This window comes from Biomphalaria glabrata, chromosome 1, assembly GCF_947242115.1.
Source record: "Biomphalaria glabrata chromosome 1, xgBioGlab47.1, whole genome shotgun sequence".
NCBI classification, from domain to species: domain Eukaryota; kingdom Metazoa; phylum Mollusca; class Gastropoda; family Planorbidae; genus Biomphalaria; species Biomphalaria glabrata.
Window position 1 is genome coordinate 57,970,250 of NC_074711.1, and position 27,338 is coordinate 57,997,587.

At 33.9% G+C, this 27,338-nt stretch overlaps 1 protein-coding gene across 1 annotated transcript in view; it reads left to right on the forward strand.

The window, feature by feature from the left end:
- The window catches only part of LOC106058028 (huntingtin-like), a 44,443-nt gene that overhangs the window by 2,525 nt on the left and 14,580 nt on the right, over positions 1-27,338 (forward strand). Inside the window, exons 2-54 of the mRNA XM_056004337.1 lie at positions 1,591-1,693; positions 1,809-1,895; positions 2,041-2,161; positions 2,293-2,432; positions 2,579-2,717; positions 3,171-3,312; positions 3,492-3,673; positions 3,945-4,137; positions 4,254-4,398; positions 4,513-4,661; positions 5,231-5,424; positions 5,891-6,116; positions 6,945-7,109; positions 7,505-7,701; positions 7,847-7,948; positions 8,742-8,842; positions 9,156-9,420; positions 9,516-9,676; positions 9,896-10,029; positions 10,869-11,004; positions 11,490-11,686; positions 12,027-12,142; positions 12,292-12,477; positions 13,031-13,245; positions 13,864-13,939; positions 14,253-14,342; positions 14,460-14,587; positions 14,910-15,058; positions 15,178-15,314; positions 16,145-16,261; positions 16,340-16,462; positions 16,631-16,741; positions 17,029-17,126; positions 17,887-18,074; positions 18,885-19,113; positions 19,953-20,076; positions 20,216-20,319; positions 20,491-20,566; positions 20,679-20,855; positions 21,166-21,242; positions 21,744-21,879; positions 22,127-22,246; positions 22,412-22,634; positions 22,986-23,185; positions 23,289-23,466; positions 24,380-24,454; positions 24,586-24,729; positions 25,008-25,184; positions 25,466-25,560; positions 25,874-26,028; positions 26,135-26,203; positions 26,308-26,425; positions 26,748-27,029. Coding sequence (XP_055860312.1) covers positions 1,605-1,693; positions 1,809-1,895; positions 2,041-2,161; positions 2,293-2,432; positions 2,579-2,717; positions 3,171-3,312; positions 3,492-3,673; positions 3,945-4,137; positions 4,254-4,398; positions 4,513-4,661; positions 5,231-5,424; positions 5,891-6,116; positions 6,945-7,109; positions 7,505-7,701; positions 7,847-7,948; positions 8,742-8,842; positions 9,156-9,420; positions 9,516-9,676; positions 9,896-10,029; positions 10,869-11,004; positions 11,490-11,686; positions 12,027-12,142; positions 12,292-12,477; positions 13,031-13,245; positions 13,864-13,939; positions 14,253-14,342; positions 14,460-14,587; positions 14,910-15,058; positions 15,178-15,314; positions 16,145-16,261; positions 16,340-16,462; positions 16,631-16,741; positions 17,029-17,126; positions 17,887-18,074; positions 18,885-19,113; positions 19,953-20,076; positions 20,216-20,319; positions 20,491-20,566; positions 20,679-20,855; positions 21,166-21,242; positions 21,744-21,879; positions 22,127-22,246; positions 22,412-22,634; positions 22,986-23,185; positions 23,289-23,466; positions 24,380-24,454; positions 24,586-24,729; positions 25,008-25,184; positions 25,466-25,560; positions 25,874-26,028; positions 26,135-26,203; positions 26,308-26,425; positions 26,748-27,029 — 7,758 coding nt within the window. The 5' untranslated portion in view covers positions 1,591-1,604. The remainder of the gene's footprint in view (positions 1-1,590; positions 1,694-1,808; positions 1,896-2,040; positions 2,162-2,292; positions 2,433-2,578; positions 2,718-3,170; positions 3,313-3,491; positions 3,674-3,944; positions 4,138-4,253; positions 4,399-4,512; positions 4,662-5,230; positions 5,425-5,890; positions 6,117-6,944; positions 7,110-7,504; positions 7,702-7,846; positions 7,949-8,741; positions 8,843-9,155; positions 9,421-9,515; positions 9,677-9,895; positions 10,030-10,868; positions 11,005-11,489; positions 11,687-12,026; positions 12,143-12,291; positions 12,478-13,030; positions 13,246-13,863; positions 13,940-14,252; positions 14,343-14,459; positions 14,588-14,909; positions 15,059-15,177; positions 15,315-16,144; positions 16,262-16,339; positions 16,463-16,630; positions 16,742-17,028; positions 17,127-17,886; positions 18,075-18,884; positions 19,114-19,952; positions 20,077-20,215; positions 20,320-20,490; positions 20,567-20,678; positions 20,856-21,165; positions 21,243-21,743; positions 21,880-22,126; positions 22,247-22,411; positions 22,635-22,985; positions 23,186-23,288; positions 23,467-24,379; positions 24,455-24,585; positions 24,730-25,007; positions 25,185-25,465; positions 25,561-25,873; positions 26,029-26,134; positions 26,204-26,307; positions 26,426-26,747; positions 27,030-27,338) is intronic.

A 27,338-nucleotide genomic window follows, 5' to 3' on the forward strand; every position in this document is an offset into this window, starting at 1 on the left:
GTATGGAGCCATAAAGGAATACGGAAAATTTTAAGAACCAACAGAAAAGCTATTTAATACATGTTTATAAAAGTTCCCCATTCAGACTTTGTGGTCTATAGTGCAGATGATGTAAAGGTCATCTGTTTCTGTGGCCTACGGTTAATAAGGGTGTCATGTAGCCAGCACAATGACCAACCGCCTCTACTTTTCCCCAACTAATGTCAGGCACCCATTAGAGCTGACTCAGAGGCACCCAAAGATCCCGAAATAAAAAATCCCAGTCTTCACCAGGATTCGAACTTGCCACCCAGGGTTCGGAAGCCAAGCGCTTTACCTCTCAACCACCGCTCCATCAATAGATGTGTATACATCCCCTTAATCTATGTGGTCATTCTTTTTAAGAAAATTCTTCTTGCCTAAAATTTTAGTGGAATGGAAAAACATTTTTTCGTTCTAAAATTATTGCCTTTAGAGGTGCCGCTTAGATCGATTGCCAGTTGTCTTTTATTTTACCTATCTTTGCTTTATTTTTTTTTCGGGGAAGATGTACTAGAAGGCCCAAGATACATAAGAGTAGGCCTGCCTTTAAACTTTAGACAAAGTGATAGATAATTAAACTTTTTCTTTACCAAAAGCATAACACGTTGGAAAAAGGAACAGACCGACACTTTCATAACGGGTAAATTTATTAAAAATGAAATCTTTCAAGAAATGTATTATTAGTGATTGATACATTTTGAAGTTTGAAATCCAGAAAAGAAAAAAACACTGTAATTTTCTTTAAGGTTGCATTGTTGCAAAATTGAACTACAGATAAATTGTAACAACTAAATTTTAAAATTTAATTGACATTTTATAGTTGTTTAACAATCAATTAATGTAGTTAATTATAAAGTATATGTGTATTATGAATAAACAAACAAAAAACACAACATTTTTCTGTGTGGGGGGAGCGGGGGGTGGCACCCTGAGTGGACCGCACCTGGTGACACCCACTCTAGTGACGCCACTGCTAGTACTACGTTTCTACTTAAAGTACTTCTGCTTTCTAGATCTCTAACTAGTGAAACTCACTGAAACAAATGAATAAACATGACAATCCGTCGGCATCACCTACAAGTTCTTCTAAAGAATCTAGATTTAATTTAGATCTCTAAAAACAAATCTAGCAATTAGTAGCATCTAGATATATACATACATAAATATAGATCTTTAGATCAGGGATGGGAAACCTTTTTGAAAACTTTTTTTTATTGAGGGCCGCATTTTTAAAAATTTGGGAAAGGGGGGGGGGGGGGGGGGCGCATATACTTATATGTTGACCTACTTACAACTTAGAAAAATACACAAGCTAACTGTGTATAATGTCTTTTAATTCACATTCATATTGTATATTATACATTTACCTTTGATTTTTTACACTCTCAATTGAGGAATTTAAACAAGATATTTAAACAATAATATGTAGTCATTGTTGTAGTAAACAAGATTAGCATGCAGTTTTATCTTTCTTTACCATTTCCTATGTAAAGATAATATTAATATTTATTTAGATATATTTAATAAAGAAGTAAAGGTAGATTGTTTTTAAAAAAAAATTAATTTTAGGTCAACAATTATAAATGAATATGGCAACAATAGAGAAGCTTATCAAAGCCTTTGAGGGGCTGAAAGTTTTCCAACCAAATGCACAAGTTGCAGAAGATCCCAAGTAAGTTTCATCTATTTTGTTTTTTTTTTAATACTATATTTTTAAAATTTCTAATATCTTTATAAATTATTCCATGCACAAGTATCACATTTGTATAAATGATTTTGTTGGTTAGGAAAAAAGATCAGAATGTACCAACCAAGAAAGATAAAATTCTACACTGCAATGTTGTTGCAGACTCTATGTGTTCACCCAACATGAGGTAAAATCTGATTGCAGTACTGGATTTATTTTTTTTTATGTGTGTTTTTTTATAATTTATTTAAGCATTTATGCCTACAACATATTTTCTTGTTAATAATTACAAATTAAATTTACTTTTGTACATTTTTTTTGGTTCATTTTAGAACTATTGCAGATTTTCCTAAGTTTTTAGGCATTGCAATGGAAGCTTTTCTTAATCTTTGCGATGACCCTGAAGCAGATGTTCGGATGGTTGCAGATGAATGCTTAAACAGAACTATAAAGGTTTGGAGATGAAATTAATTTGTTAGTCATATAATATATATAGTGCTCATAAATGGAAAAATGTTGTTTTTTTTAAATAGTAAACTATTTATTTATTAACTTTGATTTTATTAATATTTTGTCTATGTCAGGTGCTCTTAGAAACAAACTTGGGTAGACTGCAAGTTGAGCTCTACAAAGAGCTGAAAAAAAATGGTCCATCAAGAAGTCTTAGGGCAGCTCTATGGAGATTTGCTGACATGTGCCATCTGATTAGGCCACAGAAGTGCAGGTATGTTTTTTTTTTACCTGTTTTTCGATCAATGTATTTAAACTTGTTTAGTGTTTTGATTTATTCACATATGTAGGCTTTAATTAATTTTGATTATTTATTGAAAAAGTAAAAAAAAAGACTTATGATTTTTTGTTAACTTGCAGACCATACATTGTAAATTTGCTTCCTTGTGTGGCACGTATTTGCCGTAGAGAGGAAGAGGCTGTACAGGAAACATTGTCTACTGCCATGCCCAAGATCTGCTCGGCTCTAATGCCTTTTGCCAATGATACAGAAGTTAAGGTGAACTTTAAAATAAAATGAAAAATTTTGATTAATTGGGAACTGGGTTTGTCTGGATATTCGGTCATCTGTATAACTGACTTTGGAATATCATAAACAGTCTATTTAACCAACAATATTAAGAAAATGCACTTGGGGTATTATGCTGTACATAGACATAAAATTCAAGTAAAATATACAGGGGAACAAAGTGTTATACGTAGTAACCTACTTTTATTGAGAGTAATAATTGCTGATTTTTTGCTGCACCCTTGATTGTCATGCAAGACCACTGAGAGAATGTATTGTAAAACAAAAAAAAAGGCAGTCTGGATATGTGATGCTCCAAATAACCAACAAATAAAGGACGTTCTACTTTAGCTCACAAATCAAAACTGAAATGTATTTTATGTTTCATTCTGAAATTGGAAACCAAAAGATTCCAGACTAATTTGATGTCAATAAATATTGCAGGCATTGTTGAAATCTTTCCTTCCTAACCTAAGATCTAGTTCTGCAGTCTGTAGAAGAATGTCTGCCAGCAGTTTAGCTTTGATTTGTCAGCATTCCAGAGCTCCACTGTCATTTTTCAATTACTTGATTGGAGTCCTTCTTGGCAAGTATTCTTAATTCTGCACTGTCTTTTTTTAATGATATAAATCTTAAATGGCTGAAAATAAAGTTAGCAATCCAAATAAATATCAATATTATTATAATAGTATCATTTTGCAACATGTTTATGTTTAAAAAAAAAAGATTATGATTTCTACTTATTGTACTTTTTTTTTTTCTCAGAAATGATATTACCTGTAGATACAGAGCATGATGTTCATACTTTGCTTGGTGTGATTCTGTGTTTGCGTCATGCCATGCCTCATTTATCACCATCCAATACAAAAGATCAGGGTCTGAAAGATAGCTTTGGTTACAGGGAGGCAGAAGCAGAGCAAGCCGTTGGAGAGGAGCAAATGGTTAAAGTAAAAATATGTGACTGGATAAAAAACCCCCCATTAAAATTTAAAAATTTGAAGGGAACATTCACCATGTTTGACATAGATCTAAATCCAATGCACTAGATCATTAAGACTCGTGGACCGTCTAATATACATACATACACATATATATAAATATAAAAGTAGAAAGACAGTGCTTAAAAACAATAAAATTAAAGATTACCAAGTTTTATGATATTAAGAATGTCCTGTTCTAAATGATGATGCTAGTAGATTTATTTTGTTGTGTCCACAGATCTTGCAGGCCTTGCTCCACTACACTGGACACAGTGACCACAATGTTGTCACAGCTGCTCTAGAGTCACTGCAACAGTTGTTGCGTACGCCCCCACCTACATTGAGAAAGATATTACTCACCCCTGGCAGTATCTCGAGGACTTATATTTTTAGTCATGACATTGATGATGAGAACCATGGACGGATAGAAAGTGAGTAATGCACTCAGACCATCATTTTTCCATTAGTAACAAATTTTATTGCAAACATAGCATCCATGGATTAAATAAAAGAGCATTAACTTTTTCTTTGAACATTTTTCTTTCAGGTGTCCTGGATTTGCCGTCAATGTCTGATGATGCAAGTCTTGATGAAGATGGTGATGCAGATGTTAATGTTCAAGCACATTTAGCAAAAAAAACATCAACAGTTTTACCAGAGGTTGATCTAAAATCTACAAATAGTCAACAAAAGTTAGTGGAACAATGAAATATTATTCCTTTGTTAATATTTTAAGCTGCATTTTGTAATGATAATTTTTTTTTTTTTTTTTTAAAGTCGTTTTTCAATTTTCTTTGTTTTTCTAGGGGCCAAAACTCAGGGTTAATAGAGTCATCATTACAAGAGCAAAGGGACCATATTGATAACCAGACAATTGTGGTGACTGATGGCACAGAATATTCCAGTGTGGAAATTGGGGATATCAATGAAGAAAGATCAGAATTGTCTGCATCAGGTTAGTTGTTTTAAGGATTTATTTCACTAAATTCAATTTAAACTGTTATTTAACGCTGGTAAGTAATGTGGATAACTAATTATAGCTTCCTTCAGTTGCGAAGCGACTATGGGTCATCTCATGGAAATGAGATTAATGCCTGGGCATTAGCTGATGTATCCAAAGGAGCGGCAAGTGTCAATACAGTTCAGGATCAGCTGCATCGCTGGCTCTGCCAGGGTGTAGCACTGAGTGCTGCAAACGGCCTAAGGGTCGCCCGCTCCTGATTTTTCCTCAGGATTAACTCCTGAAGCCTCCAACAATGGTTAACGAGCTCCTCCTGCCCGAAGCTTACTGGTTAATGATGATATGACAAAGTAAGAGTTGAAATGCTTGTTAGCAATGTTGTGCCATCAGTGCTGTCATCTAGCTATCTTAGCAACTTATCTTTATCGTCTTGGGTAGATTCATAAATATTGTCAAATCCTGGTTTCCTTTAAGTTTTGCTATGATCAAATTCTATAGCATGGTGATTGCCTTGTTAAAAAGACATGATTGTTTAGTTCTACCATGTGTTTCATCTTGACCAGGTATGTCACACAGTGAAAGTATTGAGACTTTACAAAGTGTCCGCAGCATTAGCCCTAACACAGTTCAGATGGCACCTGTCCAGCTTCCAGGTCATGACATGAATGGTAATCCCCAGATAATAGTTTGCCCTGGAGATGATGGGGCACTCCCTCCTGCTAGTCCTATTCCAAGTGGTGTTGAAGCAATACAACAGGTATCAAAGCTAAATAAGTTTGACATTGTTTTTTTTTTCTTTTGGATTTAAATTATTTATCAATGTTTATATTTATATGTACTATTTGAGATCTTATGAGTTTTAGTTGTTTGTTTGTTTATTTTAAATCTAAATGAACTCTGATATAATACAAAAAAAAAAGGGGGATGACTGCTAAAGCATTATTTATTCTTATAATATGACATGACATATTTACATAGGACAAGCAAAATGCCTTAGCATTTTGGCTTTTTTTTTATAAATTTTGGTCTATCAAGGTTTCAATAATAATTATTTTTACCCTTGTAAAATGTTGACATCTTCTTTAATCTTTAATGCAAAAATCAATTAACAGTATCTTTTGAAATTTTTGAAATTTATATTATTATATTTTAAAAATTATTTTGTTTATTGTAAAGTGATAAAAAAATATTTATTTCTTTTCATAATTTAAAACTTTTTTTAGATTACTATGGAACAAGATTCTCTGCAGGAAGTTGATGTACCACTTCTCTTTTATATGCGTCTGCTCTGCAAGCGTTTCCTCTTGACTGGAATGACTGAAGGTCTTGTACCAGACAAGCAAGTCAGAGTCAGCTTAAAGTCACTGGCTCTAGGATGTGTGTCATGCAGTCTAGCATTATGTCCCAGACTGTTTCTTTTCAAACTTTGTCCCACGGCTGTTAATTCAGGTAAATGCAAAAAAACATTTATTACTCACCAAATCATATACAAACATAATAATAAATCATAGACACTAGCATCTAACAGAAAATTGGTTCTTTCCACCCCCTCCACCTCCCATATAACCTTTTAAATAAAGTCTCTGGAAGAACCAACAACAACATTCTACCAGAATACATCCAAAGAAATCTTACAATGATATTCTCAAGGTGGTCCACAATCTTCAACAAGAAAAAAGAATACTTTTTAAAAACAAAGCTTATCTAAGGAATAAAACCCCTAATGACTGCCATTCAGATGAAAATTACAGGGTTTAGCGCCCTTTCTGCTTTATTAAACAAAATGAATTAATTAGTACCAAATGATTAACTAATTGATTAATTTTTGGTTTGACTCTTGTATTGTCATCGACTATGGATAATTATGCAACTTTTCAACTTGATCTGTGAATGAAAAGTGAAAGACAAAAAAGGTGATTGATATTTCTGTTTTGTGACTTGAGTTACCTTGAGTTCCAATGAGGTTTCAATTCATGAAGTGACTCTTTTCACTTAAAAAAGGTGCTTAAAAATTTTATCATAACATTTTCCGCTATATAAAAGAAACACCGAACAGTGAGAAAGAAAATATAAGATATATAAGATCTTGTGTTGACTCTTTCACTTACATGTCACTACATTCTAGTCATTGTGTTGTATATAGCTCAGCCTGGACTGTGTGCATCAAGTGTGTTGACATGCTTCTCAAGAAGATGTTCCACTTGTACTGCACATGCCTAGATCATTTTCTTAATGAATCATCCTTTTCCTAATTTTTTGTTTGTTATTATCTTACAGGCAGTGATCAGAATATTCAAGACATCACTTTGTATGCTGGTCATCCTGACCACCAATTGAAAGGTCAAACAGCCATTGTGATAGGAAGTTTTGTCAGAGCTGCTCTGACAGAGGGCAGGGGAAATTTTCATCAGTGGATTATGGCAAACAAGCCCCCATCACAAAGTATGATTTGTGCTAATGCTGTTGTAGTTTTTGCATAGATAATAATGTTTGTTGCAAAAATGTACAATAGGTTACCTCTTTTTGAAATACAACCACAAATTTACACATTTTAAAAAGAAACTCTATTTTTAGGCTACTTGGGAAAATGGGTGGACTGGTGGCGTAAAACCAATTAAAAATTGCATCCTCCTCTTGGATTTGATTTCTTGACTTTGATTTTGGCAGCCTGTCATTTTACTCTTCGGCCACTACGCCCCTTATTAAGCTAACTATTTTAATTTCTTTTTTTTTTATATGTTTATGCCGTGCTGATGAATCCAATGTTACAAGATATGTGTTAAATTGACTAGTTTTAAAATTGAATTTTTTTAAAAGTCCTATATTTGACATTTCAGATGTGTTAACCTTAGATGCCCTATTGAAAATCATTGTGAACATTATGGAAGATGAGTCTGCGGTGGCTATTAGAGCAGCATTAGTAGCCTTGCAGATGTGTCTGGCTCACCTCTTGGATAGCTGTCATGGGCGCCTGGGATTAAATATTTTATTTGATTTGCTGATAGTCAGGTCTAATCCTTATTGGTTGGTCAAGGTATTTTCACGTTTCAATTATTTTTCTTTCCTTATTTAATGTTTCTACTTCTGTGTTGTATTTCTGTTGGCTTTTGATACTTACCACAGTTAATTTAACTCAATGAATGATTTCAAGCTATCTTGTAGTTTTGTTTTGTTTTCAGGTGGAACTATTAGAATTGATTGGAGGATTGAATTTTAAAGTCATCAGTTATTTAGAGTCAGTGTCTCAAGATATCATCAAGGGAGATCATAACTTTCTAGGTGTAAGTTTGCAAACATTTTTTGTTGGTTGTACATTTGCAAGTAGATGTTTTAGAACAAAAAAATTAAATCTTAAATTTTACGTCTATTATTTTCATGGGTGCTACTCTTCAGTCACCTGACGGATTTTGAAATTTTTTATCTCTCCATCATTTTTATTGCTGATCAGCACAAATATTTTTTTATTTACACTTTTTGTTTTGTAACATACAAATATAAAATACAAATAGAAGAGAAGAGTAGGGAGGAAACAACTAAATCTACACAATTAGTATTAGTACATTATCCAATCTTTTCTTATTTCTGTATCTTGTTATTTATATTGCTAACGAAATAGTTATGTGTTCTATAGAAAATTAATATTAGTGTTACAGCCATACAGCAGATTGCTATATGTTTGGACTTGGATATACCCATTATACATATAAAATAAAATGCATAATTAACTGGATATTACGGAGACTAAAAAGCCTCACAGTTTTGTTACTATTTAGTGATGTAACACTAGAATTGTGTTGCAGTGAGTGGATTCTTTGTTACCCCTTACATGTAATAGAAATAAAATTCATCAAGCCAAACTAACACTCCAACCCCAAAACTGTTTTAATCCTTCTTTAGATTTTTTTAGTAGTATTGTATAGAATGTCTTGAGTTATTTTTAGACATTCCTGAACTAGTCTCTAATTTCCAGAAGATGCAAAGTTTTACTATTGTGGTTTTTAAGAAAGTCAAAGATGTACATTTATGGCTTGATTGTTACGTACTTATGTTTTCCTTTTTGTCTGAAATGTACAGAAGATGTGCCTGCAGGAGCATATTTTTCAAGAGATAGTTCTTCATTTACTTGGAGATGAAGATGCCAGAGTGCGTACTGCTGCCTCATCAGCTATAGCCAGGTAGACTATTTGTTTGTTTCTCAAACTGTGATATTTAATGTTAAAAAAAGGAATAAATGGCAGCTCTGGTATTTTTGGTTATAAATGATTGCTGTAAGTAAATAGCTAAAACTGGGGGGAGGGGGGGGGGTTAAATCATGAATCAAGCATGCAACTGAATCAAATTTCTATAAAAATGGAGGCCTAACTGAAAAGAAATTGTTGAGAAATAAATTGATTGTATACATTTTTAATTACAAAAACTTCAGTAAGATTAATGTGACTTGATTATATGTTTCATTCAATGAGTGACTTTTTCTGTATCATGCTACAGATTGGTGACATCATTGTTTTTCCCTTCTGACAACCCTCAACAAGATCCAGTCATCTCCATAGCCGCTGACCAAACTACAGATTTGCTGACTCCCATAATGCACCCTTTCCTTACTGGTCAGCTGCCACCACTTGTTCAGGGGCTCATAGAGCCTTTCATGTTTGACATTTTGGAAGAGATAAATCCTTGCATTGAAAGTGCATTGTCTCGTGTTGTTCAGCAGTTACTGCATTTATTGTTGGTCTCCCAATCCAGATATATCACGGTTAGTTGTACCTTTTTTTTAATGGCAGTTATGTTTCAAACTAATATCAGTAAAGTTTTAACATAAGAAATAATTATTTTATATCCTACTGGCAGAGTGGGTGCTGTCAAGCCCTGTGCCGCCTGTCAGAAGAATATCTCATAACACAGTATGCACCATCCTGGGGTTGTGGTCCAGCCAAGCCAATATCTACCAAGGAAAAGGTTGAGAAACTGGGGATGAGAAGGCCTCCAAACAGATCTTTGAGTGCATCAAGGTAAAGTATTTCTTTGTATCTTTCAGACTGTCTGTTGCCAATTCAATTGTAAATTTATTGTGTGCATGTCTTAGCAATTTAGATTCACCAAGCCATCAAATGGTCCCATTGTGTGAGACTTTTGACCAACAAGTGATTGTCAGAATGACAAATGATTCAATTATTTCTGAATTAATATTTATCTGTTTAAATCTCAGTTCTGATCTCTCTTCATTACAGCATGGATGAGTTGACAACAGCATCTGGAGGAGGACCACTGCCAATAGTTCTCTCTTTGTTGTTTTCTTCACAGGCTGGACTTGAACTCACCACTCATCAAGATCTGCTGCAACTTGCAGGAAATCTCATTTGTGGTAATTTTTTCATGCGTTATTGACATCATTTGAAAACCTGTATGTGTGCATATATATATATATATATTGTTACGAATCTCACTATCCAGGCTCTCTGCAAACTGCACCACACGACACCACCAACTGAAAGAACTTGACAACTCAGAGCTCCAAATAACGTAATAGTTTAATGTCAATAAATAACAGCCAACACTGTACAATTGGCAGCACGTAACACAAGACTGTACAAATATCTCTCCGTTAATCGCTGTACCGCCGTATCAACTCTTGCACTGGTCTCTCTGTCTCTTCTCTGACTTGTACTGAGCCGTCGTAACGAACCGTAGCTCGAGAAGTTGTGTCTCCCTCATCTCTGATACCTTCGCTCTTTATATAGGGTCCCTGCTGGCCTTCTAGACCTGGGCAGAACGTCGCTCGACCATTCTGGGTGGTCATATGACTACATCCCTCGTGACGCTCCTGAGCTCTGTTCACGACGACGATCCTACTCGAACCTTCATGTTGATACTCGTCTCGGCTGACCGTTGTAACTCGTCACGGTTGACCGCTCGTCTAGCGCTGGCCTGGGGCGATTTGTGTCGGCTGACTACACATACACCACTACCCCCATCTGTGCCACCACTAGGTTTATAACAATATATATATATATATATATATATATATATATATATATATATATATATATATATATATATATATATATATATATATATATATATAACATATATATATATATGTATGTATCTTTGTGTATTAAAAGCACTGCACATTATATTAGCTATGTTTTTATCTCTAACTAAACCTCCATTGTAAAAATGTTCTCATCTCTCCTTACCTAGGCGCTGCATACAGAAATCTGCAGTCCATAGAGATTACTGAGAAAAGTCCAGGGTCTGAAGAGGATGGCCACTGGGCTACTGTGACTGACAGATTTTTGGTGCCAATGATAGAACAGCTGTTTGTGCATACTGCTAGGTATGCCATCATGCTTGTATAAACAATAGGACAGTATGACTGCCAAGTAATATTGTGTTTACTGTTGACACAAAATGTTAGGGATGCCTTAGAAATTAGAGAAAGTGTTAGGTTTATATAAATATTGGAACAAATAAAATAATTTCATAGGAGAAGTCATAGTGAGGGCTCTGAATTTTTTGTTTACTGTACAATTGAATTATAGTAAAATTAAAACTTCCTTTTGGACTTTGAGACAGACTGCAGGTGATGCAGAGATGTCCTACATTCCAAATTAGAAACTCACAACTCTCACCAGTTTTTAAACTAATGATCTCTGTCAGTCCATTGTTCAACCACTCTGCCATTATTCACCACATGTAATTGTGGGTTAGCCATAAAAATATATATATATATATAGTTTCCAAAGAATGTGGCAATTTTTATGAAGGGGAGCTAAACAATGAGTTCTTCATAATATAATTCTGTCTGATTGACTTGTTTAGGCTATTGAATGCTTGCACCCACGCTATTGAAGAAACCACACCTGGTCCACCTCAGATCAAGCCTTCTCTTCCTTCTCTGCCCAATGCTGCCACACTTAGCCCAGTGAGGAGAAAGATGAAAGGGGAAAAAGAAACAAATGTTCCAGGCCCAAGTGGTTCACCGGATCCAAAATCTGCCCAAAAGACACCAGGAAAAGGTAAACAATAAAATTAGACTTGTATGAAAGATTGAAAATGGTCAACATTTTTGCTGTTCAAATTTAATTTTATTGAAATTGTCTTCTCAAAATTTTGCTAGACTTTTTTTTTAATTTTTTTTTTTTATATAATTAATTATGCACAGTAGTAAAACTATCAAGATCCCATATTAGTGACAGAAGTAAAGAATACACTTAGTCATATCAGCTGTGGCATAGACAATAACAGTGGGGGAAAAGGTGTGTGTCATCAAATTGTAAGACCCATATGGATGATTGCTAAGACAGGTCAAAGTTGAGGTAAATATAGAAGGATAATTGACTTCTTGATATATTCCAGAGTCTAAAGAAGGAGACAAAGACAAGACTAGGAAAGATGGTGTTGGTTCCTTTTTTAACATTCCACAATACATGAAACTGTTTGAAGTTCTTAAAGGATCGTATTCTAACTTTAAAGTAAATCAACTCCTCTTTCTATAATTAAACTTTGAACTAGGTAGATAATACTAAATGCCTCTGAGTACACTAAACAAATTATTAAGAGTATATGACAACTTTGAATGCTCTAATTTTGTAATGCTAAATATCTCTTCTTTGTTTGCCAGACGTCCCTAGATTTGACCAGCAGTGATAAGTTTTGTACCATACTGAGGACAGTTTTAACCGTTTTGTCGCAGCTGTTGGAGATAGCCACACTGTATGACATTGGTAAAGTTACTGAGGAAATTCTTGGTTATTTGAAGGTCACAATGGCCCTAGAGCCTACATGGACAGTCCTTTGTGTACAGCAGGTAGTGTAGTAGTTTGTGTTGTCATTCTGTGTTTATTAAATGTTTCAATAAGTGATCATTGATATTTACATGGTGTATTTATAAATAACCTTTTAGAATGATATAGTTAGAAGGTAGACTATGAACTAGTTGTGAACATGGTGTGAATATCTTTCTACAAACAAAAAATAATTTAAATCATTTTCCTAAAAGTGGCTAAATCTTAGTTAAGTTTACTAAAGTGATAAAGCATCCAACTAATATTTCATACATTTATAATATTTATATCTGTACCTTGTCTTGTTTGGGAGATTTGAACCAGGCATTGTCATGTACACATTCAGTTTGAGTTTTTTTTTAGGTATTCAATAAAATACATAACAATAGAGTAAGAGATATTGGAGAATGTGTGTAAAAATGAAAAGGAAATATAAGAGTAGGTTTTTAGAAAGGGAAATAAATATTACTGATTTAGACTTGATAGAATGATTGAGTTGAAATGAGTGAGATGTTTTCATATCTGAAATTCATTTCTCTCTTTCTAATAGTTCTGTTTCGTCTTAACTGTTTTCAGTTACTGAAAGCCTTGTTTGGTACAAATCTGGCTAGCCAATGGGATGCTAATAGTCAGGCTGCTACCTTCCTTACAGCTGATCTCAGTTCACGGGCTGCTGGAGGTTCAAGTCCTGGGCTTTATTACCACTGCCTCAACAAGCCCTATTCACAGCTTGCCCACTGCCTGGTTGGAGCTGCATGTAGAGCTACACTTCCAGCTGATGAAGCTCATAGGTAACTTATTTTCACGCATAGAGCCCATGCATGCATATACCCGGCAAAACTGACAAAGAAGTAAAAACAGCCCACATATAGAAATGAGCTTAATTGCTTTACACAAATGATTACTGGTATATTAAATTCTCTGCCACATTGGTACTATTTGTTTTCTTGAGGTTTATAATGTGATGTTCTTAAAGCTTTCCATTGTACATTTCACAACCACACAGCTAACTCTAGGAGGTATAAAGACCCACCATTATGTCCATAGTTTCCTATATGCTGTGTTTATGAGTAAAATAATTTTTGTTAACCCTGCACCTGCCCACAAAGCTGCCATTTGTTTGTTAAAAACTTGTATAACCCCTGGTTTAAATGTAAAGTTATTAGTGGCTGGCTGATTATTTTGGTTTAATTAACCAATTGCCAACTGTTATTTTGATACAGTTTTATAGGAGGTTTAGGAAAACATACTCATTTTAGAACTGCTTGTAACTTTATTTTAAGGGGAAATAATATTTTGTTTGTATGAATTTTGCATTAACATAAAATAATGTCAGTGCAATTTTTGAATAAGCTCTTGATAGAATCCAAACTGAAAATTTTGACCAAACAACTTTTTTTTTTGTATAGCTCCCTTCTGTGGTTGAAACAAAGAGTTGACAGGAAGCTTCCAGCTATACTCAAACCTTCCAGCAATGTTGACAAAGTAGGACTTTTTAAAAACAAATCTTATCTATGCTTATCTGTGACATTTTTTAAAAACTTGAATTCTTTCCAGGAAAAACACCTTATTAATAAACAGGAAGAAAAAAATTAATTATTGACTTAACAATTCAATTTTTCATTTCCATGATTGGTTATTTATATTTTAAAATTATTTTTGTGTTAACCCTTATCAAAATACTTTATTTTTAAAGTTTTATTTCATATAAGTCATTAAGTTTGTCTAGCAAAACATGGGATTTGTCAATTAAGCTTGAGTATAATTGTACTGTATTTATCTTATTTTTCTATTTTAGAATGCCATTGGTTCATATATCCGTCTGTTTGAGCCTCTAGTTATTAAAGCTCTTAAACAATACACAGTTACTTCAAGTTTGGATTTGCAGGTTTGCAACTCATCGCATTAATTTAAAAAAACAAAAAAGCTTTTGTAAATACAATAACCTAAATATCTGAAACTAACCTTTGCATCCAAATTTATCTTTAAATTTTTATCTCAACAGTGCCAAGTTCTGGCTTTATTGGCCCAACTAATTCAACTGAGAGTCAACTATTGTCTTTTAGATTCAGACCAAATTTTTATTGGTTTTGTCATCAAGCAGTTTGAATTTATTGAAGAAGGGCAGATTAGGTAAAAACATGTTTTGTTCTTTTTGCCTCTTCTTTTAATATTGCAGTAGAATTACTCTAACCATGAGCCTTGCTATTGAAGAAAAAACAACTTTAGTTTGAAAAGTTCTTTTTGCTGCCACTGCTTAGTTCATATGAATAAAAAACAACATGAAAATTGATACAGGAATTAGTGGCATCAAAAAAATCAACTTTGATGTTGCAAAAAAAAAATAGTAATATATTAATTTTCTTGCAAAGAAATAAAACTCTACAGTATAGTGATAACATAAACTTGTAATTACAATATTAATAAATTAACAGAATTACTTTTCTATCTTCAGAAACTCAGAACTACTGATACCACACATCTTTCAGTTTCTGGTTATGTTGTCTTATGAGAAGTTTCACAGCAGGTCTATCATAGACATGCCTAGAATCATTCACAGGCTGGACGGCATAATGGCCAGCGGTCTACAACCCACAACGCACGGTAAGCATTTTACTTTAGTAATTTCTATTTATTAGTTTCTGATTAAAACAAATACAATAAAATCCCTTAGTAAATTTAGTTAAATAAGTTCAGAATGGAATATTACATTTGTTTTTCAGCTATTCCAGCCCTGAGACCAGTTGTCTATGATTTGTTTCTCCTAAGAGGAACAGTCAAGTCAGAAGTGGGTAAGGACTTGGAGACTCAGAGAGAAGTTGTGGTGTCTATGTTACTTAGACTTGTCCAGTATTATCAGGTAAATTTAGGATGAACTGCTGAGTGTAATTTGAGTAAATTCTTTTTACAATACCTATATTCAAGTCACACTTCCGTTGTGGAACCTTCTGCATGGACAAAAAGGGGAGGGATGCGGTTCTTGAAAAGGGCTATAACAATTTCCTAGAAATTTGACAGTTGATGTATATTGTTTGGCCACATTGGGAAAACTCTAGTTTGATTGTTATAATTTTTCAAAGCATAAAAAGAAATTAATTTAAATTTGGCTAGAGAACTAGAAAATATTTACCTTGAACTACTCTAAGTCTTCAGGTATTTCTGAATGCAGGCCCTATTCATTGAAGAGTTTAATAAATTAATATTCAGGAACATTTTGCGCAGCATTGTCTAAATCTAAAGGCCTATCATTAGAATATTATAAAGTCTAGTAGGTTTATACATTTGCTCAACCAGTGGGGCCAATGTGGGGGGTAATGGGGTGGGTTAAACAATGTTCCATTTGAGCTAACTATTATTATTTATTAAGAACATAATAATTGCTCTATAAGATGTATAAAGGTGGTATTGCCTTTTTTTAATAGGTTTTTCTTTTTATTGAAAAACATGTCTTACTTCATTTGTAAACTTTCTGACTTTTGGTAATGATACTGATGTTAAAATACTTAGTTTCACTAGCCTAGAAGTTTTGTAAGTTTTCTTACATTACCTTGAATAAAAACATCTGTCAGACTTGTGACAATAAATATCTATTTAAGTATCTATTTAAAAAAAAGATACAAAGAAGAACTGATCAATGCTTTTAGAATGAGTTCTTTAAATGATACAATGTCTGTTGAATCCTTTGCCCAGGCTCTGGACATGTTTTCCTTAGTGTTACAACAGTGTCACAGAGAGAGTGAGGAGAGGTGGAAGAGACTGTCACGCCAGGTGATGGATGTGCTGTTACCTGCTCTAGCCAAACAACAGGTAGCTAGTTTTTCACCTTTTCTGTCTCTTCATTATCTTGGCCTGCATTCACTTCTTCATTTTGTTTTTTTTCCCCAGATAAATGTTGATTGTCAGAATGCACTTGATGTTCTTCATAGACTGTTTGAGTCAGTCTCTCCTAGCGTCTTTCGACCTGTGGATTTCTTATTAAAAACTCTGCTAGCTCCACCTCATGATGTGGTTTGCAATTTTTTTTTAAATATTCGTGTACAGTATTCTAATCTCTAGGTTTATGTCATTCAGTTTTATATTTTGATTACACCAATCTGGTCATAGCATTTGTACAAACAGACGTTAATGTCAGTTCAATAATCTTTAAAAAGTAAACTCAGCTTACTGTTTTCTCAGAGTGACCTTCAGAGTCTACAGAAATGGCTGTGTCTTGTTCTCATTATTCTTAGGGTCTTGATTTCTCAGTCGAAGGAGGAGGTCATCTTATCCAGGCTAACAGAATTACAGGTATGTAAATACTCAGTTCTTGAATACATTTTGGGGGGACTTTAACAAGTTTTTTGCCATAATTGTGGCAAAGTTTTCTTTTATTGTGTGCTAGAGTATTTTTTTTTTACTAAATGTCTGAGGCAACCTTGGAAAATTGGGAAATAAAAGCCATGCCTTAAGCAGACTCAATGTCTCTTTGTGGCTAACAGGATAGGGGCTTGATATATTTATTCCCAGAAATGTGTGTACACTTAAGAATACTTTGCATGACTTTATAAAACTTATTCCTCTCTGTCAACTTTTAGCTCCATGTTTGTCTGCTCAGAGATGCAAGTGAAAATTCATCAGCTAACTCTGTGGTAGAGTTGTTGAGAAATCTGGCACCAGAAGAGACTGTTGCTTGGTGGGTAATATCCTTTTGATATTGTATCAATTAATCAATAAAAGAACTCATTCTAAAAGCATTGATCAATTCTTCTTTTATCTTTTTTTTAAAATAGATACTTAAATAGATATTTATTGTCACAAGTCTGACATTGCTCATTGCTGCAGCTATGCAGCTAGATAGATTAATATTAATTTATTATTTGATAATTACAATTAATATCAGAATTTGATTCAATATTTGACTTGTGACTTGATTGAATGGAGTAAAGAATTCTTAAAAACAATCTGCTCCCCTTAAACCTCAGTTACATCTGGCCAATTTGAAGTTTCAGACTCCTCTCCATTATGGCTACAACAGAAAGATTTAAAAACTTGCTTTCAGTCAGGGTGTTTCAAGGTCATTTGTTGTCACCCAGAAGTACATACAAGTTCAATTCATAAAGCACCGGTTGTGTGTGCGTGTTTGTGTGCGTATGTTACATATGTGAATACTGTTCGTGTTTGCATCTGTGTTATTGTAATGCTGAGGTGGACAATTGTAGACAAATTGAATTTCTATTTGCTTGGACCAATAAAATTATCTTATCTTAAATAGCAAGAAGTGAGGCGACCTCTGTGTCTTCGGCTATTTTTCTATTCCATAAAGCTCTCTACTTTTACTTATACCAATTTTAGGGGTGTCCCTATAATTCTACAATGGCCTAAGTGTAGACCAACTAATTAATGTACATTTATGATTGTTGTTTGTAGCTGATTGCAATGTTGGTTTCCTGTAGGTTTTTATTACAAGTCATTGGCAAGTGTTCTGAGATGTTAAACAAGGAGACGTCTGTGTTGAGTGCCACTCCCCATCATTCCAACCTGGCTACATCTAGTGCTAGTGGTCTAGCTGTAGAGAAATGTAGATTCCTGCTTCAGCAGTCCTTACATCTCATGTTGTATATAACACACATGTTCCAGTCTGGTCAGTAGTACGTTTGTATGCTGATCAATTCAAGTGATTTAGTTTAATTTGAAGTAAAAGCTCTTTTTTTTTATTATTCAGGACACTTAAACCATTGTGGTAGTTAAAACGTTGTTTTTTTTTTTTACATTTTCGCAATGATCAGAGCTAATTATGTCCAACTAAGTTATTTTTTCAGCCTAGTTTTAAATAGCTAGAATAGAGAAGACCTACTGTCTTACTGAAATTTTGAAATGTAAAGCTACTTTCTAGGATTCTAAACCAAGGTTTTCCTTCATGAAATGTGGTTCTTTACCACATGTCCATCACATTTTGTTGTGTTCAAAACAATCATGTTTAAAACAGTTACTCATCTATTATGTCAACTGTTATTTATTACATTACTTTAAAAATCTGAACTAGAACACACACACACACACAGGCTCCATTTCAAAATAACTTGTAATATTTATATTTACATAAATTAAGGGGCAACATAGCCTAAAATGTGCCAAAAATCTAAAATCCAAATCCATTCATAAATAAAAAATTGGTACACGTTTTCATAAAGGTATGGGCTTTGGAAATATTTTATAAATACATTTATATTACCTAAATTTATTATTTTGCTTGTTATTTTGCTTATTCTTAAAATGTCTAGTACTGTGACTTCCATAATATTAGATTTTAATAAATCTAAAATCTTGTCCTAGTTCTAGGCTTGAAAACGCATGTCACTGAAATAAATTGACAGAATGGTTTGGTTTGAAAGAAATATTCTAATACTTAATGATAATTTTTTTTATACTTATTGTTTTTTTTTTCAATCAGGTTTGTTTCGGAAGGTAGCTACTGCAGCGATGAGATTGCTGCAGCTGGAATCTCCAGCTTGTATGTACAGTGTGGGTGAAATCAATGAACATATGGTGGGAGTCAGCAATGTCTGCCCTTCACTCACCCTACACTGGTGCAATGTTCTGATCCTGCTCAACTTTGATGACAGAAGTCTGTGGACTCGAGTTGTCCAGACTCCATCAACATATAAAGTCAATGAGTCGAGGTGAGTTGTCTATCTTTAATGGACTCTTTCAACTGCTAAATGAAACCTTGTCTTAAGAAATTTAATCAAATGCCTCTGATTTACCGATTGAAAAACTACTTTTATCATCCTTAGCAAAGAGAGGTAACTCTGACTAAAAAAAATACTTGAAAAAAATAATTTTAAAAATTGAACAATTTGTCTATTTTGAAAAAATATATACTTTTACTACCTTTAGAATATAAACAAGCTTAAAAAATATTCAATGTCTGGCGTAGGCCTTATGTTGAGACCAATCGTCATAGAAGGCATGACCTGCAATGTCACAACCTGTGAGCAGTGGAGACCAATTGCTAGTTGGCACGTCACAGGTCTGTATGATGTGGCAACAAGCTTTCTGTCTCCATTGCCACAGGTTGCGACATCGCAGGTCAGTGTTGAGGCCTACTATAAAGATTAGTCTCGGTTATACTCTAATGTATTGGCATTTTCCTTTAAAAAATTATCAGAAAAAAAGCTGTACAACCTGTTTCCCCATGCATCTGTTCTTGCTCTGAACTAGAAATGATATTCTCTTCTAATATGAAAGTTTCAATAAAAATGCTGCTTGCATCTCAACGCTAACACATTAGAAGTCTACTGCTATGGCAGTAGGAGCTTTTTAGTTAATACATGGATCTGAGCTACAGAGGAATCAGGTTCTCTTGTCTTTTTCCTTTTGAGGTACATTTTCCTTGACCCTTCACTGATGATAATAAACAGCAATTTGTTTGATTACTTCTAACTTTATGTGTTCTGTTACTAATAGATTTAATACTGATTGCAAGCTGATAACACATTCCTACATTTGTATAAACCAGGGGAGACTATGCTGTGAACCCAGACTACAGTGAAGTTAGTGGAGGTCATCATGCTAGGCCATCGCAATGTTGTGGCTTGGAGATGCTGAGACGAGGAGGGCTGATACTTTTCTGTGATTATGTAGTGAGTTGATGGACTGTGTTTTTCTAACATACTTAGATCACTAGAGAGTTTAGTATTTCAAAGATGGTCTCAATCACTTCTGCTGCTACATTTTGACAGCTAATTGTTTTGGTGCTCATTTTTGTCTCATTCTTAACAGTGTGAAAATTTAAGTGATGCAGAACATATGACCTGGCTAATTATCAACCATGTTAGTGACCTCATACTGTTGTCTCAGGAGTCCCCTGTGCAAGATTTTATTAGGTGATTAAACTTGTGAAATTCTTAGTTATAGATCTACTTCTACCTACTTCAAGTCCATGTAAATAAATCTTAACTTTTAAGAAAACTTTTCACTTGTTAAAATTTCATTGGACTAGATAGCAACACATTTTTGTAATAGAAGAGAACAAACAATTTTGTTTTGTATATCAGTGCAATACACAGGAACTCTGCTGCCAGTAGTCTGTTTATTCAGGCCATTCACGCAAGAGGAGACAGCATCACCAAGGTACTTTTGCATTTGTTCCCTGTAAAATTATTGATATATTTTGTTTCTATTATGTAATACTAAAAATTCAAATGTTTTGATGGCAAGCCTAAGACTATGTTTTTGTGTTTAGCCATCTATGGTCAAGAGGACATTGAAGTGTCTGGATGCTGTTCACATCTCCCAAAGTGGATCACTTATAGCGTTGTTAATAGACAAGTTTCTTGGTTGTCACAGGCTGGCCATTGCTAGGATGACTGATTCTATTGTTTGCCAGAGACTGGAAACATTGCTTGGAGAATCTACAGAAGTAATGGAATTATTTTTTTTTTTAATTTCGAAAAACTTGAAATAATGAAACCATTATGAAGTAACTCAAACTATCAAAAGTAGAAACTTGATAACTGATAGTTGAAAGGGTTGCTGTTGTTTTTTTTATCTTTAATTCAAGAGTTTGAGACAGCTTTGTATTGCTTAGGTACATGAAGTGTATGAAGTTTGTTAAATTAACTTGATAACCACTGACTACTAAAACAAATTACTTTTTGCTTTAGATACTAATCATTAGAGTTTATAAAAACTTTTTTTAAAGTATGCATTTATTTTTTTTCTTCTTGAAGGAGATTAGTAAACAATTGCCCAAAGAAGACATTGAGAAATTATTACAGTTTCTGAAATCAAATGGTCTGATAAAAAGGTACAAAGGTTTTTGCAAATATCTTAGTAGAAGAGCATTATGTAATTCTTTTAAACTGGGTGGCGCTGTGCCTGAGTGGTTAAGCATTTTTCTTCTGAATCTGGGTTCATATGTAGGTGCAGACTAGAATTTTGAATTTTGTAATGGGTACCTGGCTTTAGTAGGGGAAAATAAAGATGGTTCGTTGTTGCCCTGGCCACATGACACCCTGTTCATTAACCATCGGCCAAAGAAACAGATGACCTTAACATCATCTGCCCTATAGATCACAAGGTCTGAAAGAATAACGTTACTATTTTACTTTTCTTTTAAACGGTCCAATCATCCTAATAAAAAAACTATAAAGACATAAAATATACTGTAATTATAGATAGTATTATTATAAGTATTTTAAATATTTAATTGCATTCTCCCTGCAAATTAATAAATAAAATTATAACAGACAATGTTTGCCTGTTAAGAATTAGTGCAACCTCTTTTGTGTGCTTTTCCAACATCTAGGCATCAGCGTTTGACATCATTACTAAGGAAGTTGTGTCTAGCTGCTGGTTCAACAGCTGAGATAAAACTATCACCTGAGAGATCACATCCATTGTTTGTAGTTCCGCAAGAAATTGCACAAATTTCTATTGATAAGGTAATTGTAAAACAATAAGAATATATGGAGTCTAGTTTTATTGAATTAAAAACAAATATGACAACAATTGATTAAACTTATTTTGCCCATGCATGCTTATCTGAGAAGAAGTAAATGCCAAAAATAATAAATAAATAAACCAATGATTGCAAAACATTGATTAATTACATTTGAGTTTATGTTTGATAATTGCTAGAAATTAACATTCTCAAAAATGATAACTGATTTTAATGAGTTGTTCTTTCAGATGTTTTACCTGTCTGTGGTCAGAGAACAGTGCTTTCAGCCAGCCCCCAATACAAGGGAGTGTGCTTATTTATTACAAAGACTGGAGTATCCAGATATTCTTTCTGTTACTATGACAAAGGTAAGTCATACAACATCTCTTAGTGATTCTAAATTGTATCTGCAGTATTCCACTTACTTTCTGTTTACTGCATCAAAGATTGCTTATATTATTATACAATAAATTGGTTTAAATCTCATAAATAAATATATTTCGTGTAAGAATCACTTTGTCACATCTTTTCAGGAGTTTAATTTGTCAATATTAGAAGAGTGCATGTCTCTTGGAGCATTCCGTTCTGTGCTGCGCTACAACCGTGACCATGACCTTGGCTCTTTGAGTCCCCAAGTCAGCACAAAAGAACCCATACTTGATCCATTGTTCCAGGCCTCTCAATTAACCCTGTTCCGTCACATCAATAATGTAGTCATCCAGCTTCCGTCACCACATCAGTGTTTGGTCTTTTCAGGTGAGCTCTTTTGATTTGAAAACATTTTGTTCTTGTGCAAAGTGTCACTTTACATTTGGATGAGCTCAGAGCATCTGACTTACTAGTTTGAGATACCTTTCCTCCTTTCTTTCTTCATCTAGTTTATGGAGTGGGTCAAACTAGGTCATTGTCTATTCTGAAAAAGAAGTGTTTTTTTTGTTTTTTTTTATATATAATAAACTTGTTTTTGAAATATACAGTACAGTATTACTCAAGGAAAAAAAGGTTATATTATCCTTTCAGATGCCTGAAAGTCTAGGATTATGTTAAATTAAGTTCACCAGTTTTTGTAGTAAACACTGAAGAACTGCTTAATATTTTGTCTTTTAGATTCTGCTCCGGCATCTCACTTACACTATATGGATCGCATTGAAGAATTGTTTACTGAGGCCCAGTGGGTGGAGAACAACTTCTGCCTGGCATCTGCTCTGGTCAGGTACATGGTGTCATTGAGTCAGTTCACATGGAAGGCAGAAGTACCGCAGGAAAATCTAAAGGACATCATAAGCTTTACAGTTTTGTGTGCAGAGGTTTGTGTCCATAGCAACATCAATCCAGGAGGTACTATGCTAGTTCACATTGTGAATAACTTAAGTAATTTAAACAAAAAATATTTCTCTATTTTGTTTTCAGCTTATTCATTGGTCTGTGGAGCATGATATGTTGCCAGATTCTGAGCATGTCCAGAATTATCTTTCATGTTTGTCACTTCTGTTACAAGATCCAGTTATCCACTTGCTGATTGGTCAGACAGAATATGCCACACATGTCTGTAGCATTGTCAGCTTTCTGCACCAGCTTCTGTCTTCATGTAAGTGCTCTTTATGTATTCAGCATATAGAGATAAAAGAGAATGAAAAATAGGAAATATTTCTGATCTGTGCGCACAATCTCTATTTATTCATAACTTCTAAAGCTTGATGTTTAACTTGGCATTAAAAATAGTTTATCAAAAAATTATGTAATAAACTATCATAATATCCAAATAAACTTTTTGAGACGCATTAATTCAAAGTGAAAAGCTCCTGTTCCACACCTGGCTATTGGATTAAATCCTTTTTAACAGTCAATCAGATTATGGTGCTTACAGTGCCAATCCTTACTGGACTTTGTTCAAGCCTAGTAACTGGACAAAAGCTATATTGTTACTTCAAGCAGGCAAAAAATCCTATTTTCAGACACTCACTTGTCGAAAACTAAAACTCACAATATCCTATATTCACTCTATGATGAATTTTTTTTTTCAAAAACCATGAAACTCTGTGTGGCTTACATTTGAGGCTGCAACTGACATTCATTGCTAGAAACTTTAATCTCTTGCACATTGATTGTTGCGCTGTGCACTGTTTACAAATTGAGATACTTATAATTTGATGTTTGATTGTTATTCTATTTCCAAGTTTATATGATACATTAATCTCACTTTTTTTTTTTTCCCTTTTAATGCTGGAAATTTCAGGGCATATTTAGCACAGCTATTAGCAAGCTCAAAATTTGATGTTATTGTTTAGACTAAGAATGCTAACTTGATAATTAGTGGGACACTTATATTGTATAGCCAATCAGCAGATAGTCCACTCAACTTTCAATATATTTTGCTAGAATCCATTTTCAAGGTAGTCTAAAAATATGCTCTTACCCAATATGGCTCTCTTGATAAGGATTGGATGTGACTTTATTGATATTATGTTAAATAAATCTTATCCATTATATATATTGCTCAGTGGCTGTACTGCCTGGTGAGCCTGTGGCCTCATTGTTTCAAGATGACCGTCGGGAAGATGCTGAAGATGATGATGGTAAGAAATCCAAATAAACGAGAGATTTTTGAATGCATCTTTTTAATCTTCTTTCTCAAATCTGATCGGCATTTGTCATACAATGACATCTCCATGTTTCCTGTTGTTTACATTTCCTTTTTATATTTCAGTTTCTTTGTCAGCATGTTTAATCAGAGCCTGTGATGAGATTTCTGAGCTGGTGCATTGTCTACACACCAGGCTTGACCCCAACTCTAGTCCTGAACCACAACTACCTCCGTTCCTGGCATCACCTTTCAGAAATATCATTATTGGTAAAACACTATTGTTACTTATGACTATGAGGAATTAAAACTATTAAGACTAAATCTGACAAAAATAACTTAACACAATTTTTTTTGGTATACCAGTTCTTTTGAGAATACAATATGGTGTACAATAATTGTTTCTTTGTGACATTATTTTTGAATTGACAAAATTAATATAACTTTATACATTGATTATAAAGAACAAGTGTATTCCCATGCAAATGTAATATATAGATGACTGCTGAAGACCATATACTAATGTTTATGTCTACTGAACTCAACAGCTGTGTCACGCCTACCTGCAGTCAACACCTATGCACGTACTCCACCTTTAGTCTGGAGGTTGGGCTGGTCCCCCACCCCTGTTGGTGAACTGAGAACATGTTTACCTCCATTACCTGTGGAGTACCTACAGGAGAAGGATGTGTTGAAAGAATTTGTTTCCAGAATCAACTCTCTTGGTAAACTTTTAAATATTATATCCTAGACATGATCCATAATCTTGATATTTCAAATGTTAGCATGCTATTAGTTTTGTGACATGATCCATAATCTTGATATTTCAAATGTTAGCATGCTATTAGTTTTGTGACATGATCCATAATCTTGATATTTCAAATGTTAGCATGCTATTAGTTTTGTGACATGATCCATAATCTTGATATTTCAAATGTTAGCATGCTATTAGTTTTGGTGGCTTGTTGTCTTGCCTTATAACTACTACTCTCTCCTGAATCCTCAGGGTGGGTCAATAGACAACAATTTGAAGAAAGCTGGATGAGTCTTCTAGGGGTACTGAATCCAGTCTCCCACACAGGGCATGAGTTATCTCCAGAGGTAATTATTTTACTGCATCTCTGAATATCAATCAATTTTTAATAATTAGATAACAATGTTATTTTACTTTGTTTACTATGTTATGCATACCCTTAAATATGCACAACATATCACTTAGGCAGATGTGTTTTTAATAGTATAAATTGAAAAGCCTGCCCTCACATTTGTCATCTTAAGTAAATCAAATCACTATTCAATAAGTTTGCCATGATAAATTAGTGTTCACTTTTATGTTTGAAACTAATAGATCACTCCTATATAAGATAGATTTAAATAAGTTTTTAAAAACAGTTTTATTTCTGTTGTGTTGTAGGAAGAAATAGAGCAGGCCCAAGGTATGGTGTTAGCTGTGAAGGCCATCACAAGTCTTCTACTACAGTCATCTCTTGTGCCCTATGCAGGAAACCCAAGCAACAGTTTCTATGAAGTTAGACCCAGAGACAAACCTTTAGCATTTCTACACACACGGTGAACACTTATGACCGTATACTACATAGTATAATTGGTAACCTTTTAAAGCATTGTTTAGTACTGAGTCATTTTTATACTTATAGATATATTTATTTTTCAACAGATGTGGTAAAAAGCTGTCACTTATTCGTGGTTTAATAGAACAAGAGATTATTAATTTATGTGCTTCTAGGTAAGATTTTCTAATATTGGTATTGCTTAAAATGATCTTCTTGCATCTTACATTACGGTTTTAATATTGCCCACAAAATTATTTTTATATTAATGTTCTTGTAGGCCTGACAGACTTGTGTCTCAAGCCTACAGTGGTATTCCATCTGACAAATTCAGACTAAGTTTATTTGATGGCAATTTGGAGAGAGAGCTGGGTGTTGAGGAATTTAACTTGGGTCAGGTCAGTTTCTTAGTGAGGGAGTTATTGCTTAGTCTATTAATAAGATGTATATGTTGCATCTGCCACATACACTACATTGCATAGGTACTTTACATGAACTAGATTTTTGTCCTCGACTTTCCTAAGTAAGCTGCCTAGGTTTGTGTTCTTCACATAATCATATGGAGTTATTTGTATTGTCCTGTCCTATTATTTGTGTTAATCGACTCTATCTTATTTATTCAAGTTTTCTAATTTCTTTAACATTTTGTTTTATCAGTTAAGTTCATTGTTTTGAATGAGTTGCTTTTAAAATTAAAAGAATTTTTAAAAAACTTTCTAGATTTCTGTTGAGTCCACTTGGTCACTAGTAGGTAGTCTGGATACCAACTTGTCCAACTCTGACACAACAGACTCCATGGATAGTCCCAGTGGTCAGCCAAAATCACCCACCTCACACCCCACTGCCAGTGGGGTCAAGTTCTCAACCAATCGTTCCATCTACCACTGCGGCCTGGACATTCACTCGTGTCTGCAGTTCTTGCTGGAGTTGTACGGAGCCTGGCTTCACTTGGAAAACAATCCCAAACCTCCTTTGATGTTGCTCAATGCTGTGGTGAAGTCTGTGAGTAGTGAAATGAAGCTGTGTACTATTAATAAAAGTCAACCAAATTAGTTTTTATAAAGTTAAACATCATGTTTTAGTTTACATAGTTATTTGTTTAAAAAATTCAGAACCCTTTTTTTTTTAAATGTCATCCACATTCTTTAAAACATAATACTCTTTACAAATACTGGACATTTTGAAATGATTGTAAATCCATGAAATAATACTTTAAAAAAAAAATGTTTTTTTTTATTGTTGCCTTAGCCTATAAGTCAGACATTATTCTTTTTTTTTCCTCTGAAACTTTTGTAAAATTGACTAATTGCT